The 19,486-nt window shown below is 38.9% G+C and overlaps 2 protein-coding genes across 2 annotated transcripts; both read left to right on the top strand.

Annotated features, from left to right (window-relative positions):
- Positions 1-1,098: 1,098 nt before the first annotated feature.
- pttg1ipa (PTTG1 interacting protein a) lies at positions 1,099-7,617 on the top strand. The gene is made up of 7 exons (XM_061743195.1): positions 1,099-1,350; positions 2,038-2,090; positions 2,458-2,566; positions 4,141-4,243; positions 4,852-4,917; positions 6,045-6,091; positions 7,053-7,617. Exons 1-7 carry the CDS (start codon positions 1,260-1,262, stop codon positions 7,088-7,090), a joined length of 507 nt encoding a protein of 168 aa, XP_061599179.1. The 5' UTR covers positions 1,099-1,259; the 3' UTR covers positions 7,091-7,617.
- Positions 7,618-12,986: 5,369 nt separating this feature from the next.
- Positions 12,987-18,378, top strand: sumo3a (small ubiquitin like modifier 3a). The gene is made up of 4 exons (XM_061743046.1): positions 12,987-13,122; positions 14,841-14,969; positions 15,056-15,127; positions 16,078-18,378. The coding sequence occupies exons 1-4, from the start codon at positions 13,102-13,104 to the stop codon at positions 16,138-16,140; spliced, it is 285 nt and encodes a 94-aa protein (XP_061599030.1). The 5' UTR covers positions 12,987-13,101; the 3' UTR covers positions 16,141-18,378.
- The last annotated feature ends 1,108 nt before the right edge of the window (positions 18,379-19,486 follow it).

Here is a 19,486-nt window from a genome sequence, read left to right as displayed (position 1 = left end):
ATTCTTCTTGTTTAGATAGATGGATAGGGTTCAATTTATTGTTGGTTTTAGTGATTATTGAGTAATTGTGGCTCAGCTAAACATGTTTAAAAAAAATATGTCACAGGCATTTCAGTCAACTGAGGTTGTTTCAAATCTGCTAAACAAACTTTATAAAACGCAACTCAAATGTGTTTATGTCAGGCCTTCTGTCAGGCTGGTGTGGTGAGGACCCAGATGCAGGAGAGTGAAGGCAGGAGTTCAACAAAAAGGGTTTATTCCAAAGAAAAGGCAAGGACCAAAAACCACAGCACTGCTTAGCAGGATCAAAACACAAAAACAGGAATCAGAAGACTGGCGCAAAAACAGGCAGGACACATGGAGGAAAGCACAGTACGGAACCACAAGGAGCAAGGGAATGACAAGACCAGATATACACAGGGGATAACGAGACACAGGTGCAGACAATCAGGGCAGATGGGACACAGGCGGGGGAAAACAGAAACAAACTGGGGGAAATGTCAATCACTGACAGTTTAATACTAAATATGTCCACAATTTAAAGAAAAAAAATTATGCTTCATCCCAAGAAAGCTTTGATATATTTTAAGACATTATGTGTATCTATGTGTACATCTATCTATCTATCTATCTATCTATCTATCTATCTATCTATCTATCTATCTATCTATTGAATAGAATAGAATAAACTTTATTAATCTCCTAGAGGAGAAATTCAATTGTGCAGCAGCAAAACACACACACGCTCAACGGTTTTTACAAAATACACATGAAAGTATGACAAGGTATAAAAAAGTATATCCTAAAAAAATTAAAATAACCAATAATATATATATATATATATATATATATATATATATATATATATATATATATATATATATAGGTTATGGCTATATATATATATATATATATATATATATATATATATATATATATATATATATATAGTCATCCCTCACATCCCTCACATGTGACACGTCCGTGACACGTCCGTGTCACATGTGGATATGGTAAATAATGATTAGTTTCTTAGATGAGTCTCTCTCTGAGACAACACCTTCCTGCCTTTTGTCTAATGAGCTTCCTACGTCACAGCTTAGTTTAGTTCCTTCTCGGCAGGTTGGTTTTTCCAGTTTCTGCCGTCGACCAAAACATTGCCCTCGGAGGGCTCTCTCTCGCCTCTGTCAAGACTCCTGAAACATAAAGAGTCGGATAAAAACCCGGGAATACTTAGCTCCGTGGAAGTGGAGAGAGAGATGGATGTGCGGACGCTGCTGGCCGCGGCTCTGCCCGCGGCTCTGCTGGTGCTCGGCCTGGCCACGGCGGCTGCTCAGGACTCAGGGCAAGGTGGGGCAGGAAAATGAACTCATGAAGCTGAAAGCTTTTCTCTGCTGGTTTTTTTCCAAGTTACATTTAGCTCGTAATTTTAGTTTATTTTGTGTTACTGTTTTTTTCCCCACACCTTCTTAACCCAAGTTCCTATTTAAAGTTGTCTTGCTCAATAGTCCAATGTCTTAAAATTGAGACATCCTCTGCTTAGGACAAAACAAAAAAAAAAAGCCCGTATATATTGTGGTTTGTTGTTACTTTCTGTCTTTCTTTGTTTCTTTTCTTAGAACAAAGTCACCTCGCCTGCATTTCAACCTCATTTTGTACAAGAGTTAAAAAAAAAAAAAACAGAAGTAGAAGTTGTGGTAAAAAACGAAATGAACACACAGAAGTAGATTGGTTATTTGTTTGTGTGTTTGTTTCTTTTACAGCCACACTTGAGCAACCTAACCCCAGTTATTGCCCCTTGTGTTTAGCTGAGTATAATAATAGTGACTGGTCCTGAACCTGTTTACTGTGTCTCGTCTCCATAGAAAACCTCCCAGGAGGATTACAGTAACAGCCCTGTGCTCAGTCACAGGCCTCCGTTTAATCTACCAAGATTGTTCAACTAATCTGGGTTTTTAGTAAATCACTTTTATTTTCCCAGGTCATTATGGTAATAATGGTAATAATTTAAACCCCTACACTTTCTTTGTCCTACAGAGTGCGAGAAGATAAATGCGACAAACTGTGACGAGTGTCTGAAAAATGTCTCGGTGAGTCCATGGAGGTGATCGCATACCTGGTTTTACTGTGTGTGTGTGTGTGTGTGTGTGTGTGTGTGTGTGTGTGTGTGTGTGTGTGTGTGTGTGTGTGTGTGTGTGTGTGTGTGTGTGTGTGTGTGTGTGTGTGTGTGTGTGTGTGTGTGTGTGTGTGTGTGTGTGTGTGTGCACTTTGGGGAAAGAAGTGTGCATGTGGAGAAACAAGAAACGCATGGCTCCTCCTCCCCATGTACACCTGTTGGACTGGTTTGGGGAGTAACTGATGTACTGTGTCTTTTTATGCTCCAATGGTTGACCTGAATGCACAAAAATTCATACATCGATTACAAAACCTGTGTGTTTGCGTGTATTTATTTGACAGTGCTTGTGGTGCATCACAACAAAGAAGTGTGTTACCTATCCGGTGAAGACCATCCTTCCACCACACGCACTCTGTCCCCTGAATGACGCGCGCTGGGGCCTCTGCTGGAGTAAGAAACACATCCACACACATGGATTCAATCCACGGAGGCAGGATTTGCTTGGTCTCTTTGACTAGATTTACATTTTAGAGAAGAAGTTCCCAGCTCTGTTCCTCCTATGTTAAGTTTGCCAGTCAGAAATACAGTCACCTTCATGTTATCTATTTTTTTTTATTCTACACACTCAAGATATTCTTTTAAATCTTCTGGTTTTTTTTTTCAATTAAACTGATCAGTTTGGTGTCAGTGAGATTTTTCATTCAGTAGCTAGTACCTGTCATTAACCTCAATTTATCTAGATCTTTGTCATAAACAGGACATTTTATTGCACATAAACAGAGGTTTGTTGATTTAAAAAAAAAAAAAAAAAGATTTTATTTTAAAAAATTGTTGTTTTTTTTTCAATCACTAGGTTTTTTTCTAAAGTGAGGAAAAAGTCATCTAAAAATCTGTCAGGTTCTTTAACATTATTGTTCTTGATTATCAGCTCATCAAAATTTTCCACAAACATTCAAAGAAGTTAAACTTGAACTGGCGTCTGGAGTCATGTACCGATCATCACAAAAGAGTTTCCACATGGCTTTGTGTACTTTAGTTCTTGAGTCTGTTTTAAGTGTTTGGTCACATTTATTTCACATCCCTGTCCTGTTTCAACCTCACAATGTCCCGGAGTAAAAGGAAGCAAAATCATGAGACAGGTTTTCTTTTCTGACTTTCTCTACTTTCATTAATCTTTCTTGACTTGAAGACTTAGAAATGATATACTTTGTCAGGAAATGATGACGTTGTACAATTGCATCCTTATATTTTCATGTTAAATAATTTTACATTTCAATTTTAATGCCTGTACTTTAACTTTACTGACGAGTCTGAGACATGCATTTATTTGTAACGGGGAAGGAGTTAGCTGTTGAGCAGTACTCTCAAGTGATAAGATGACTCTTTTTATCAATCTTAAAAGACTGAGTGGACCAGAAAGACTGAGTGGACCAGAAAGACTGAGTGGACCAGAAAGACTGAGTGGACCAGAAAGACTGAGTGGACCAGGGCATAAAACAAAGAAGGAAAATATAATTTCTCTGGTGTCGACACCATGGAACAGCTGCTTTAACCACAGATGAACAGAGCCGTTTGTGTACGTGTGGCAAGCCAGAATTTAGGAAATTAACTTAGATGAATAAATGCCAATCATTCCACGGCAGTACGTCTGAGCCAACGGTACAATGCATCGCATGTACAAGTACTACCTTTCTAAACTGCCAAGTTTGTCTAGTGCAGCTACCAAGCCAACTGCAAGAAGACTTAAAGTTAGCTGCTCTCATGAACAGACCTGTAGTTGAGGGAAGAAGGAAAAAAAAAAAGGGCGGAAAAAAAGGACAGCAGGTGTTTTTGTGCTTTTGTTGTCATTCAATATTTGATTTCCAAGTGTAAAGAGAAGGGAAATAAAACTTAAAACACAAATATCTAAGTGTTTTCTATTCATTATTATGTTAGAAAAACAAAGACAGAAACTATCCGGAACAACTATCTGCGACTGTGATCAATCTAATCTCTGTGATCTAACTTTGTCTTTCTTTGTGCAGTGAACTTCCAGACCTTGATAATCACCTTGGCAGTGGTTGGTGGGGTTCTCATCATCGCCTTCTTTGTCTGTCTGTTCTGCTGCTGCAAGTGTGAGAATTTTGGGTGAGTGCACATCAGGCTTTGCCTTTTACTCTGTCTGACACATCCTGGTAACATGGAGAGAAACAATCAATCACAATCTCATTAAAACTACAAAAACAGTTTAAATAATGGGGAGAAAGAACTTATTTGGCCATGTTGAATTCTGGCAGTGGCGCATCCGTTAATCTCAGCCCTCCCTGAATGTGAGATGCTAGGTGGAAGTATATGTCTTTGAGCTGGTGTGTGGTGCTATTTTTCAGATGATTCGTCTACATTATATACATAGTAGGCTGCACAAGTTGTTCATATGCTGGCATCCAGAGAGATGCATTTCTGTGATAATGGCAGATCAGCTGACTAGTTAGATATCAGGTACACTGCCGGAAGGCGTGTTTGAGCCTAATGCTTTGTAGTTGGCCTACTTATTACGTGGCAGTGTTAGAGAGAGGGTCACAGTTTGTTTTTCCTAAGTGGGAAAAATGTTTAAGCCAACAGACCCACATAACATGTTTCCATGAAAACATCTGAAATTGATTTATTCAGATTTGAACATATCTGCTCTAAAGACTTTGTTTTTAAATCTCCATAAACCATTGACTAAGAGTCATCTTTGTATTTTTTGTGTCAAGATCCAAGAGATTTGAGGCCAAGATGCAGAGGCAGGAAGACAAATTGAAAACCAAGCAGGATGAAAGGTGAGAATAAACTTTTGTTGTACGTGACACAAAGCGTGAGGAACGCAACTTCTGGAGTATTTTGAGTGCATTTTATATTTTGTGTTGGAAATCTGTTTGAAACAGAACGTTGGATGACAACACAAATAGTTTCTGAATTCAGTTTTCACCTTGATTGTTCAGTTCATTTCAGCTTTACTTATATAGAGCCAAATCATGACAGATGTCCTCTCAAGACCCATCAACAATACAGTTCAAAGTAGTCCAACTAATAGCAATCCAGTAAAATAACAGAAATTATTATTATTATTATTATTATTATTATTATTATGTATTTATTTGCTTAAATCTGCAAAAGTAGAGTACCGGTATATCTGCTTGAACAGTAGCCGAGCAAGCATAAACATGGGGCTGAAATCTGTATATTGGGAAAATTTTACAATTCCCTTGTGTTATTGCTGTTGTTGAGTTTCTTATGGTAGATATACAGTATGTGTCTTGTGTCTTTTCACCAACTGCAGCATTTCTAGTCATGATATATAAGTTACCTTTCATAGTAAAAAGTATAGATATGGAAGAAATGCGAACCTCCCAGTATAATCAGCCCAAACTGGTTGGTCGACTCATAACTTATCAAAGTGAGGAATGTCAAGTCAAGTCAGATTTCTTTATATTGCACAATTCATGCACAAAGCAACTCAAAGTTCTTTACATACAATCAGTGTGGGACAGCAGCAAGAGCAATGCATAGCACAAGTAAAATACAAAGAGATCAACAACATATCAGAACCTAATGTTCCGATAGGCTTCTTGAATTACAAAATCAAAAGGAGGTCAACATCATATCAGAACCTAGTGAGGAAAGTGAGGAATGTCATTTGACTCCGTTTGCCTCAGTTGATCATCGTCTTGTCTAATTTTTTTTTTCCTTCCTAGTTTCCTCTCTCCTCAACGGGAGTCTTAGAAAAAGTTTTTAAAAGCTGTCTCAGTTCCTAAAATAGAGAAGAGAGTACAGAGAGAAATTGCCTGTCAGCTTCCCTCCCATCTCCTTGTGAAGGTCCATGACTGCTTGAGGGAAAAAGATGGGAGCAGAGGAGTCGAGGATGTGCAGAGTGTGTTACTCACTGGAGAATGTTTTGTCTTTACAGGAGGACAGAGATGAAGCAGAGACATCAGGAAATAAGACAGAAATATGGTGAGCTATTTTACTATGTGATACGCACACATGTACACTCACTCAATGTATCAGGTACACCTAATGGCATACCTAATAAAGACATAATGCATTTAAAATAATTGTCTTTGGACTTGAGAAATGTTAGTTAGGCGGATGATGGACATAATTTGAAGGCTGTTGTCATTATGCTGAAATTGATACTGTGTTCATGTTTGCATTGTAAATACAAACATACGTATAGTAGTCGGGTACCATAGGATACTGGCTCTACCCTGCAATACCTGTCCTTTCAATTGGAAACTCCATTTAACCCATTGAGATGAAAGTGAAGAAACTAAAAAAGATCCAATCATTTTAGATGGGAACAGTCTGCCTTTTTATGCCGTATGCATTGGTTCATGCTTGAGGTAAAAGCATGTATGTTACATCTGGTCTGAATGGCTAACACAAATAGTCGTGTTGGGTGTGTTTTAGCAATTAAGTTTACGAAAGAAGGCAGAAGAGTTTGAATGTATTATGCAGTTCCTCTTGACAGCTCTCCAGACCTATTAAAATGTCATTATTGAAACCATGAGTTGAAGGGTACAGTTTCCAAAAACATTGCTTTTGCTGTAGAAAATGTTTTGCATTTCCCTGTAGCAGAAATATGGTGATTGATGCATTTTACTCTGTCCAACACGCTCTGATAACACAGAAAGAATTGACCAAACACAATGTTACTACAAAAACCGTTTGAGTAATGGGAAGAATAATCAATTTGGTTATGATAAACCCTGACAGTGGCGCATCCTTTAATCCCAACTCTTTCTGAAAGTGAGATAATCTGCCGGGTGAAAATGAGCTGGTACTGGTAGTCTTTACGGTTGGCTAAACAGATGGGTGTTGTGTTTTTAATCTAATTCTTAGCAGAAAAATAAGAGAATTTCCTGAAATTTGAAAAAATACATAAATTAATGCACTTTTTATGTTTTTTTTCTAGGTCTAGGAGGGCAAAATCCATACTCCAGATTTGCATGAGATCAACGCATGTAGATTTTACACTCAATCCACAGCCCTTAGTTTTGGAGAATGGGTAACCTTAAAACTTCTGTATAGCGAACCTCAAGCATTATTCAGCAAATGAACAGGTCTATTAAAATAATGCTGCGTTTTAGTGATCAAAGATGCTGTAATCTAGAGTTGGCACATGTAACTGCAGTGTGCTTCATCACTACAGCAGTCTCTTCTGCAGCTCCTGCACCGTCAACATACTTATTTATTAATCTTCAGCTTGATTCTGAAGGATGGATAGATGTTTAGTTCTCAACATCTTTCTTTCCCTGTTTTTGCTTAAGAAAATATCCTGCACCTGTACATTTTCAGATATTACTGATTTTAATATTTTCCTATAGATTTTATGCTTTTATTTTGTACTTTAGATTACTCTCATTTAAGATTTCTAGGCCACGTGTATTGTGCTCACGTGAAGGTTTTATCCCCTATGAATAAATTATCATGAACTTCAGCTGATGTAAGTCTAATTCTAATAAAAACTTTAAGACTGACTTCTTTGTCACTGGCTTTATGCTGTGTGTATGTTTGCTCCAAATTTTTCTCATTTGACTCAATTTTACACTTTACTTTACACTCTATACAGATGTGAAGAAACTGCATTATTCAGGATCAGTTTTGTCGGGTTCAAGTGAAAGTTGATTTTTGTCTTTCTTTGTGTCAGATAAGATAATCTTGTATTTGTAGGTATTAAAGGTTGCAGTTTTAGCTCAGAACAGACGAGATGCTGTTGTGCAGTTTGATGACGGGGAACATAAAAGAGCGTCGAGCTCTGTTTTGAACCTGGGTGCAAATAGGTGGTTGAAAGAGCTTATCTCATTTACATTTGTGACTCATCTGCCAGATGGCCAGTCTGGAGAGGATGAAAGGGGTTGTAAAGGATGGATTTGTTTTTTATTTTTCTTTCAGCCACTTTTTCCAGACTGTCCAGTTCAAGACAAACCACAGACAGACCTTCCTCAAAAGCTTAAAGGGGACCTATTATGAAAAACACGTTTTTTTTCTTGCTTTCTCAACCAAATTCTGCAGTGTCTGTACAGCCGCCCGGATCAGCCATCCAGTGTGATGTGGCTTCTACCAGCCGTTCAGATTCTGCTCCCGTCGTTACGTAACGACGGGAGCGATTTACAGAGGTTGGCCTCCGATGCGTGAAACCACGCCCACAACTAACTCTGGCCAGAACAACAACAACTCCGCCAGCCAGAGCTTCCGCCATTTTTTCTAAGCGGTGTATCGCGTCATTCAGGCAGCCAATAAAGCCTGAATTATGGTTCTGCGTCAAACCAACGCAGAGCACACACCGTCACCGTGACGCTGTCGTGAACCCTTCGGACTTCTCCATCATTCCATTTCGTCGCGGTGCAGTACCCCCCCCCCCCGTGAAAGCTAATTCACGATCTTTTCCTGAATGGTTTATCCAACTTTTTCCGGTCACAGTGAATCAAAGAGATAAGGACAACTATTGTGCAAAAAACCAAAACAAAAAAAAAATAACACATACACGAAGAAAAGAGCGCTGAAAGTTCACGACTGCTTCAAACCGGAAACCGGAAATGCGTTGCTTCCAAGCGACCCAATCACAGCCCTCTCCGTCTGCATGTGGTGTGCGTCGCCTCGACGCGTAGTTACAATTTTCGGGAGGTGCACGTCAGTGACGGCGTGTGGTCTGCGTCGACACGTACCACACGCCATAGGCACGGCGTTGTTTTGACGCAGAACCATAACTCAAGCTTAAGGCTGGAGAGTCAACCTCTTTACTGGTGTTGAGGCTTGCATGATATTTTGCTGCACCAAGAGACGAATCTCTTTGACAGTCCTTCTTGTCATTGTTGATGCATCAAATGAAATGATGGAGGAGAGTTCATCTAAGAAGTTCTCAAGGTGACAGGAATCAGTGTTGAAGTCTGTGGTGAAAAGAAGTGGGTCAAGAACAGTTTCCTGGGGTCCTCTGGCCGCCCAGTGTAACAGGCCCCAGCTGGCCAGGAGGGTGGCCTAGGATCCAGGCCATGAATCCAGGATGCCGTCAAGATTTGCTTTTGATATTGGGACAATGCAGGAGGACTTCCAAAGGCCTCCTATGGAGGTGTGAATGCTAATGAGGATGGTGGGTAAGTACCCAGTCCTACTGGAGCACACATGGGTGGGGGTTGTTACAAATCTATTGAAAAATATATTTAGCTCCAAAGCAAGGGGGTCAGATGACAAGGAACTCCTACTATTTTAGTTGTTTGCTTTATTCCAACATGTCATCTGTTTTGATCAGCAGCACATCTAAATGATCTTGACACTTTTAAAACTTGTCTTAAATCCATTTTTTATTCTTTAGATTTCAACCTCAGAGTGATATTGTTTCTTTTAATAATCTTAGGTACTTTACTTGGTGTTACTGTGTTGAATTTAGGGTTCTTATGTCATTTTTTTTATATATATGTCTGTTTTTTTCAATCACAGACATATATATAAGCACTGGTCCGAGTCACGAATGACTGCTGCTTTGTTTCAGCAGCAGTTGTTTTAAAGTGTTTTATGAACCACATTTGTATGGTAGGGTATGGTATCTGGTTTGGCAGCTCCAGAGCCTCAGACAGGAAATCACTACAGAGAGAAGGATACAGAAAAGTATTTGGCCTTCTCATCCATCCATCCATCCATCCATCCATCCATCCATCCATCCATCCATCCATCCATCCATCCATCCATCCATCCATCCATCCATCCATCCATCCATCCATCCATCCATCCATCCATCCATCCAGGTCTTGGCCAACACAGGCGGTTTCAACGGAGCCCAGAATATCCTCAAAGCCTCCCCCCACCGCCTCCATGGACAGCTCTCCCTGTTCTCATGCTTGCCTCTGGGAAGAGGCTCTGCAGCATCAGGAGCAGAGCAGCCAGATTCTGTTTCCTCCCACAGGCCATCAGACTGCTGAAGTCACAATAAACACCCTTTTCTCCCACCCACACACACGCACATAAGTACACCTATTCATTCCATTCCTTGTCTGTCTAAAAGCCCTATATTAGAGACGATATACTGGCGATACACTGGCTTTGTTTTACCTTTTATTTTGCTGTGCAATGTACATATATATTTATATCCAGTCTTGTACAGTTCTTTTACTTGCTCTGTTGTATATAGACGTGATTCATATTGGTAAATATATTTTCAGTGTCTCTTAATTTTATATTTAAGTTTTTTTACATTTCAATTATATGTTGAGTCCAATGGCATGTCAATGCACCAAACTTTCATTCTTTATGTGCACCTTTGATGTATATTGTGACTGGCAATAAACAATCTATTCTCTTCTGTTTCAGACCATAACACACTTCTTTAATGTTGTTTTGTGCCATGTTGGTTTCAGTGCTCTCCTAGGAGGCATTCTTGGCCTCTCAGTTTCCTCTGCACCTTCTTTTCAGCAACCTGGAGCTCATCTGGATCCATTCAAATCTTGTTGTTAAGAACATCTTAAATGTCCTTGTTAATCCATGGTTTGTTGTGAGGAAGGCAGTAAACCATTTTAGCTGGGGAGATTGTGCCCTCGGAAGTGGGTGTAATCTGTTATGCAACAACAGAGACCTTCAATGTCCTCACTGAAATCCTTCTTAAAAAAACAAAACAAAAAAAGCTTTACAGAGTGTGATATTGGAGCATTCCTGCAGGCCACTGTTTTAAAAAATGTTTGTGCAGAGAATTATTGAGCAACTAAATAAAAAGATTTCCTCTTATTCACTTGTTTAATGTAGATCAAACACACTAATTAAAAATCAGTCTAATAAACACAACAAATAAAAAAAATTTTTTGGCCCTTTTAAGGCCTTTCCATTGACTATGTGGTGTCAGTGTGGTGATCGGTTCAAAATCAGCTTCTGTGGAAGCAGCCATAACTTCCAAGGTGCTGTTTAAGGGTGGATCTCATTTCTGAAAAGACTCAAATGTTTTACCGTTATAAATTCATGAATCAAAACATGTCTTTATGTGACTGGGTCAGCATTTGAATGTGTGATCCAATTCAACAGGATTCTTACACAATTTCTAAAGCAACTTGACATATGTTTGGTTTTTTGCATTACTTTACCACAGCTTTCATCACACACTGCAGTCGATGAGTTTAATTAACCCAAAGAGCAATTAATTGTTGAAGTAGTCTTGATTTCAGTCTCTCCAAAGATTCATTGTAGATGGTTATTACTGTGAGCAGGAAGGATCTCGCGTAGCAGTTTGTGTTGCAGCAGATCTGAAGAAGCCTTGGACTGAAGACACTTTGTTGATGAATTAATGTGTTATGAAGATGATGCTCAGGGTTGTACATGATCTACTTCATTTTTGGAAGTATCCGGCAAAATGTGTCAGTTCTCGGTCCACAGATTTCCCCCAAACTAAACAAATTTGTTACTGGATCAGAGTTGTATTTTTTCAAGAAACACCATCCCAAAACAGGGACAAGTGTGTCACCTGACATTAGGCCTGCCACCCATCCCTTTAAAATATGGAATCTTTACGTAATTGGTAATTAAAAGTTGCGTTCTGTATTGAACCAATACGGACATATATTATGCTCTTATTTATTGATGACATAATATACAGGTGAAGGTCTGAAAATTTGGAATATATTGCAAAACTTAATTACCGTAGTAGTAAATTCAACTAAAGGTGAAACAAATATATTATTTCCCACTATATTCAAAGTGAGATATTTCAAGCCTTTATTTGTTATAATGTTGATAATTATGACTCACAGTTTATGAAAACCCCAAATAAAAAATCTCAAAAAATCACAATATTTTATGAAATCAATAAAGAATTAAATCATCAAAATTCTAACAAATAAAGGTTTAACATATCTTGCCTTGCGTGTAATGAAACTATGTAATGTATTAGTTTTGCCTTTTAAGTTCAATTATTGAATTAACTTTTACACCATATTCTAATTTTCCGACCTTCACCTGTAACTTAAGCTATATTTATATTTACCTGCATACAGAACATCTGGGCTGATGTGGACGTACGGAGCATAGGAGGCTATTTCAGTTTCTAGTATGGTCGGCTGTCTGTACAATGCTATTAAAGCACTTTAGACTTTAAATCAAAGCTTTTTATGTTTTTCATATAAAATAAATACATTTCTATGCAGTTTAGAAGTTTTGGGGATGTCCCTTTTTTGGCGCCTGCACTGCTGAAATCGGGGCATCCATTATTTCTATTTCTGAAAGGTGGCAATCTTAGCTGACATAGAGGTTGCATTTTTAATTTCTTTATTAACCCTTGTGTTGTCTTTGGGTCAAGGGAGGGTGAAGGGAGAAAAGAAGGAATGAAGGAAAGAAGGAAGTAAGGAAGAAAGGAGAAAAGAAGGAAGGAAGTAGGAAAGGGAGTAAGGAAGGGAGAAAAGATGGAAGGGAGGAAAGAAGGAAGTAAGGAAGAATGGAGAAAAGAAGGAAGGAAGTAGGAAAGGGAGTAAGGAAGGGAGAAAAGATGGAGGGAAGGGAGAAAGAAATGAAAGAAGGGAGGGAGGAAGGAAGGAATGGAGAACATAAGGAAAGAAAGAAGGAAAAGCAAAGAAGGTAATAAAGGAACAAATGACGAAAGGGAGGTAGGAAGAAAAAGGAGTAAAGGAGGGTAAAAAAGGAGGAAAAGAGGAAGGGAAGAAGGAAGGAGAGAGCATGACAGGAAGAAAGAAGGATAGAAGAATTGGGTCATTTTGACCCAAAGTCAGCACAAGGGTTAAGGACTTTTCAATTAACCTTCACTGCTTCTTCCCCAGCGCGCGTGGTCGAGTATTTTTGCATAAATGCGCGTCCCCGTGTGCGCGCTCCCGCGGCTAAACCCACGTGGTCTGCCTGGGCCAATGGTTTATTCTCACAGCGGTTCTCTGCGCGTTCACGAGAGTGGGACAGACGAGAGGACAGAAGGCGGCAGGAAGACAAATAAAGCCCGATAATAGACACTTCTCTAACTCGTAATAACAAATCCCACCGAAATGTCAGAGGAAAAGCCAAAGGTAAGACAGAGAGGCTTAAAGATATTTTTTTTTACGTGTCATTACGACTCAGAGCAGCGTTTTTGCAGAACCATTGCTCAGATGTGCAATCAAAAATGGCCTGGTTTGCACGTTTCCCGCAATCGGCGCAGTGTTTATTTCGCAAATGAATGAGGCGACGCGCTGCCCGCTGCACAAATGTTATTATTCACTAATAAAAGGGTTTCTTCAGGACGAGGGGGCTTCGGATGTCGCGATCCTTATAAGATACGAGGTACACCACGATTGTCTTTTTGCGCTATTTTTCTCCCCCCCTCCTCTCTTTGTGGGACCGTGTCCGTCCGCAGCGGCAGCCGCAGCGCGGGAAAACGGCGCAGACGCGGCTGACGCACATGGCGGGAAATGAGCACCGCTCCACGGACAACACCGGCGCAGAAAACACACACATGCACGGCCAGAGCACGATGTTAGAGTCACCCTGCGGCTCTTTATCCCTGCCAAAGGGAGAGCCGGCGTCCCGCGTTAAATCGACGCAGAGCATACGCCGTAGGGTACGGCGTAGCCTGCGGCGTAGGGCACGCGTCGGTGTAACGCGGGACCATAAATCAGCCTTACGCAGCTACCCCAGAGCTAATATGCTAACGTTAGCATCCATTCAGATTCAGATTCAGAAAAACTTTATTTATCCCCGAGGGGCAATTGCAAGAACAACTGAGCAGCAAGACGTTGAAAGTACCAAATAGAATAGTAGAATAAAATAAAAACAGATGAACATGTCTCGTATGTACAAAAAATATATACATATAAGAATGTCAAAAAAATGTAAAATAGAGTGACTGTAGTGGTATAAATAAAATATAAAGTGTCGACAGTGGATGTCCCCATGGGGGGAGAAAAGACACACATCATGTTATATGACCTGGTTTACTTCTATCAAACACGTCAAAATACATTATGTTAACATATATGATGCTGTGATAATACTACTACTACAACTAATAAGAATAGGGCAATAATTCTGGTTGCCTGGTAGGAACATTTCTAACCATATCCTCATCAAGGCAAGACAAGTTTATTTATATAGCACAATTCAACACAAGGTAATTCAAAGTGCTTTACATCAACATTAAAAGCGGCAAGACACAATTAAACGGTAAATAAATGAAATTATAAGAAAATAAGTAGAAATAATAAAAATCACAGTTGTTAAAAAGTAAGGGCAGTAGAGTTCAGCAGGTAAGTATTTAATTTAAGAGTAGCTTCAGTAAACAGTAATGTTTTTAGGCCTGATTTAAAGGATCTACAGTTGGAGCAGACCTCAGGTCTACAGGAAGTTTGTTCCACCGGTGAGGAGCAGAATAACTGAACGCTGCCTCACCTTGCTTGGTTCTGGTTCTGGAACCACAACAAACCAGATCCAGATGAACCTCAGGGGTCTGGGAGCTTCATAGGAACTAACAGATCAAACATGTATTTTGGTCCAAAATATCAATGAAATGTATTTGTTTCTTTTTTATTCCCAAGGCAGGTTTGTTTTGTGTGAATATCTTCTGTATGGTGTGTTATTTCTATTTCATCCCAGGCCATAGCTCCATCTCATCTTTATCTGTGTTCCACCCGACAGTATTTAGACCTGATACTATTTGAGACTTGAGTGTTAAGGGCTAAGTATAGCCTCTCATTTATTATGATTGACAACTTGCTGGGTTATGCGGTGTTAAACATGTTTGCCTCTGCAGGAGGGAGTAAAGACGGAGAACGATCACATCAACCTCAAGGTTGCGGGGCAGGATGGGTCAGTGGTCCAGTTCAAAATCAAAAGGCACACACCTCTCAGCAAGTTAATGAAGGCGTACTGTGAACGGCAGGTGGGCTGGAGGCAATTCCCCATCAACATACATTATATTGTAAAAAGCATTTACACCAACTCACCCTCACTTGTCTTCATCTACAGGGGCTCTCGATAAGGCAGATCAGGTTCAGGTTTGATGGCCAGCCCATCAATGAGACGGATACACCCGCACAGGTAGGACTATGTGCTCGTCATCATTGTGTTTTCTTTGAACCCGATGAGTAAACTGCTTTTCACAATAGCGCTTTTTTTTTTTTTTTTTTTTTGCAAAGAAAGCTATTCAGTTTTAACTGCCTGGAGTGTGCAAACACCCCGAACAGCATTCAATCCTGGCGTCATACAGGACTGTCTCAGAAAATTAGAATATTGTGAATGAATGAAATGAATGAATTGAATGAATGAATGAATGAATGAATGAATGAATGAATTATGAATGAATTATTTTATTTTCGTGTCCGGACATTTAAATGACCCATCCCTCATGGGATTACACAGACACATTAATTACATCAAAATATAACATTCCGGTGTGTAAACCACCTACTTCCAGCTACAAATAATAATAATGATAATAAGCAGCAACAAATAATAATAATAATAAATTAAATTAAAAATAAAATTAAAACAAAATAAAATAAAATATCCCACACTAGAAAATGAACAAAAAAATACAAAAAAAGTACAAAAAAAAATTGTGATAAAGTTCTTTATTTTCTGTAATGCAATTTATAAAAAAAAAAAAAAAAAAAATGTCATACATTCTGGATTCATTACAAATCAACTGAGATATTGCAAGCCTTTTATTATTTTAATATTGCTGATTATGGCTTACAGTTTAAGATTAAGATTCCCAGAATATTCTATTTTTTTGAGATAGGATATTTTAGTTTTCTTAAGCTGTAAGCCATGATCAGCAATATTAAAATAATAAAAGGCTTGTAATATTTCAGTTGATTTGTAATGAATCCAGAATGTATGACATTTTTGTTTTTGTAATTGCATTACAGAAAATCACAATATTCTAATTTTCTAAAACAGTCCTGTATATCATCCCTGCATAACTTTGTCTTTTTGATTACTGCTTAAATTCTCTGATTTGATCATATTTCCTTTGCTTTTCTCAGCTGGAGATGGAGGACGAAGACACTATAGATGTTTTCCAGCAGCAGACAGGCGGGACCTGCTAAGCCCGACCCACCTCGTTTATGGCCATCTACATACCACGCCCTCAAACATCCTCACTGTCACCCCTCTCCCTACTTCTCCTCAGCTTATTATTATTATTGTTATTATTATTATTGTTATTATTTCCTCCATAGTTTAAAGATGTTCATGATATTTTGCCTGATGGGGGCTCGTTAGCTGTTTATGTACTGTTTCCAGTCGGAGCTGAACTTCTGTGTGTCAGCAGTCTTCCTGTTGGGCAATCGGGGAAACCTTTCCCTTCTGGCCTTGCAGGCTGTAATTGGACCAACAGCTCCTCACAGCCCCTCCTGGTTGGCAACGCTTCAAGTTCACTGTCTAGTGAATGCTTAGAATCCACTAGTTTTTCACGGTTTTCATCCGTTGTTGTACAACGCTCTGCAAGTTTTTCGTCAGACTCTGTGGGCTGAAATTGTTTTGAAGTGGAAGCAGTGTCTGAACTTGACATACAACCTGTTTTCCATTTCACTTTGCTTATTTTGTGTGCATTCCCCCCAGCCCCTCCCAAAAAAGTGTTGTTTTTTTTAAATTATCCTTGCATTTTAGATGCATCTGCTTTTTTTTGTACTTTGCCTTTTGTTTTAAGAATTAACACTCATGGGGCTTTGTGTATTTTTTCTTCTTTCTGTACAGAAGTATCACAGTGAGTGTTAGATAAATATGAGGCTCGGAAAATGTATCCAAAGACAGAATGCCAGTTTCATATGTGACGTACATCTCAGTTGAAATCAAAGTCAAAACTGGTTAATTTAAAGGTAGAATACGCAAATGTTTTTGGTTCTTCTACTAATTCAGAGAGATTTTGGGCATCGGTGGTGCAGATTGTTATTGGCTCAGTCAGGAAAATACTTGTTCAGGGGGACAAAGTTGCTTCCTACCATTTAGGTGCGTCAGTGGTTGGAATAACACAGTGTTTAGCCATGCAAGGATAGTCTCCTGATGTGGAACTCCTATTTTTTAAAATAATTTTTTTTGGACCCCTATTTATCTTGTGATGAAGCGGGCAGCGATTAGTCCCTGTGGTAGATGGTAAACTGGAAGTAGGAGGTGTTTTGGGATCAGCTGTCTCATTTGTGTATTGTTGTGGGCTGATGGGGCTCACCCTTGACAGGCTCTGATGATGAGGGGCTTCCAGTTTAACCGGGGATATCAGACACAACCAGAGTCCGATGCTTGTCATCAGACATTTTTATTGATATATTAACTGCTGAGATTGTCATTTGCTCATGTGTGTACAAGTAAGTTTGGGGTTCTTCTCTATTTTACGGTTGGGAGAGAGAGATATCAGAAGAACAGCGAGGTGAGCCGGTGGAGTTTGGGAGATAATTGTTCTTTACCCACCGGGCCTTGTTTTTAATTGCGGCGTCACCAAGTTTGGCTTCATTTGATTCTTGAAAGTCGCAACAACAAACGTGACTTTCTTTTTTCAGTGCAGTCAGAATAAAATGTGTCTGAAGCAGAAAGATTTTCAGCTTAAATCCAGCGAGAACTGCAAGCTTATTTACAGTTTTACCGTGAAGTTAAGTTGCTTTTCGTACAAAAAGGCTACGCCTTTCTCTTTAGGCACAGATTGACCAGTGTTACAATGACTGAATGGGTTTAAATGATATCCTTAATAGACAATATGGAAAAAATTAAAACCAATCATGTTAAAAATTAAAAAATAAAAATAATTTTAAAGTCCTTTAGTTTTTCTTGGCCAATGTTTTTGTTTTGTTCAATATTTTTTGGGGGGGTTCTAAGTAATAGACAAGAGTCAATGTTGATATTCAGACAGTGTTTTTAAAAACTACTATCTATACTTGTCATCTCGAAGCATTAATTTTCCTCTCCACTTTGACCAATGAAAATACATTTTTATCTGACACTCCAACCCTCAACCTTCCTCTGTCATTAACAAGCATCTCTCAGAAATGGTGTGATACAGAGACACCGTGAAGCTTTTGTGCTACAGGTCTCTGCATGAAACAGTCACAAATGGTGAATTCAGCTTACATCAAATAAAATAAGAGCACAGTTGTAAACGCCAACAGATCAGCCTTCCCCCTCCCTGCATTGAAGGAAACAAGTTAGCTGGACAGAGGTCTTGGCATTCAGCTGAACTACATTGTAATGTATGAAGAACGGGGTCCAGGTCTCGTCATGTTATGTTTCTCTACTGATTTGTACATTATTTGTGGTCTTTTACTACTGTATACAATAAATATAGTTTGGTACTCAGATTCTAAGTTGCACTCTTATTTTATGTGTTCAAATGCAGATTAATTGAACATGCTTGTCATGAGATAATCCTGGATAATAACTTCACATGTTCATTAAATGTAGAGCTAGGACATTTATTATAGTGTTTAAAAGCATATGGAGGAGGAAACCTCTTCTTTTTTTGCTGAATGTAAATGGTATGAAATATACATCCTCAAATAATCCTAATTTATGTCTGGTTGGATTTGATTTATTTTAAATACTAGTTTTTTGGGGGGATTTTGCTGCTGAAGGGGTTTCTCGACTATTAAGGATCACTAGATGGCGCCACTGAGCTGTATTTGTCTCATTACCACAAAATTGGCGTTTGTTTCAATCCAGAAATGTATTTAAAAATGAACTTAAAAATGTTCTACTAAATCAAATAGCTGGAAGATGAAAATGTTTGCAATATAAAGTAAGATCAATGAAATGAAATACTCCAGGCCAGGACTGTAACAATAATGTTATTCACATTTGGAGGCACGAGAGATCAATAGGCTGATCAAATCTGTTAAGATCTCAAACACATTTAAAAGTCGGATCTCTCTTATACTAGTCCAAATTTAGACTCCTAGATCTCTGATATACAAACTGAATGGCTGCATTCAGTTCAGCTGAGACAGTGATAAGATTAATCTCAGCAGTTGAGTCAAACCAGGAATAAGGAAAAGGATGCATCTGTGGACAATCTGTATCAACTTTTCTGCATGTAAACAGGAATTTAACACCCACGCACTGTCATTTTTTGTCAGGAAGAGCGATTGATTAATGGATAACCAGCAGGGGAAGTAATGCAGAGTGGCTATCTTGCATCCTGATCTGTCTCTGATCTTAATGTGGGTGTAAAGAAGAGACAGGGTGCATTTGCCTGGTAAATATGCTGGTTGGTGGGCGGGAGATTTCTGAGAGGTACAAACACAAGCTTCAATGCTGCCGTTCCTATGCACATTTGTGACCAGGAAATGTAATAGTCGCTGAAAAAGCAGTCTATAAATTTGTTGAGTGACTGTACATCTATCTGTATTGTAGACATCTCTGAGTCTGTATTATCCCCATGGACTGCAGTGGTTAAAAATAAGCACCACT

The sequence above is a fragment of the Cololabis saira genome, chromosome 16, assembly GCF_033807715.1.
Source record: "Cololabis saira isolate AMF1-May2022 chromosome 16, fColSai1.1, whole genome shotgun sequence".
In the NCBI taxonomy this organism is placed as follows: domain Eukaryota; kingdom Metazoa; phylum Chordata; class Actinopteri; order Beloniformes; family Belonidae; genus Cololabis; species Cololabis saira.
This window is presented reverse-complemented; position numbering and strand designations above follow the sequence as displayed.

Excerpts from the sequence above, each read along its gene's own strand:
- pttg1ipa (XM_061743195.1), top strand. The coding sequence starts at position 1,260 with ATGGATGTGCGGACGCTGCTGGCCGCGGCTCTGCCCGCGGCTCTGCTG. Across the intron at positions 4,244-4,851 it reads TGCAAGTGTGAGAATTTTGG|ATCCAAGAGATTTGAGGCCA; the intron begins GTGAGTGCACAT and ends TTTTGTGTCAAG. Across the intron at positions 4,918-6,044 it reads AAAACCAAGCAGGATGAAAG|GAGGACAGAGATGAAGCAGA; the intron begins GTGAGAATAAAC and ends TTGTCTTTACAG.
- sumo3a (XM_061743046.1), top strand. The coding sequence starts at position 13,102 with ATGTCAGAGGAAAAGCCAAAG. Across the intron at positions 13,123-14,840 it reads TGTCAGAGGAAAAGCCAAAG|GAGGGAGTAAAGACGGAGAA; the intron begins GTAAGACAGAGA and ends TTGCCTCTGCAG. Across the intron at positions 15,128-16,077 it reads AGACGGATACACCCGCACAG|CTGGAGATGGAGGACGAAGA; the intron begins GTAGGACTATGT and ends TGCTTTTCTCAG.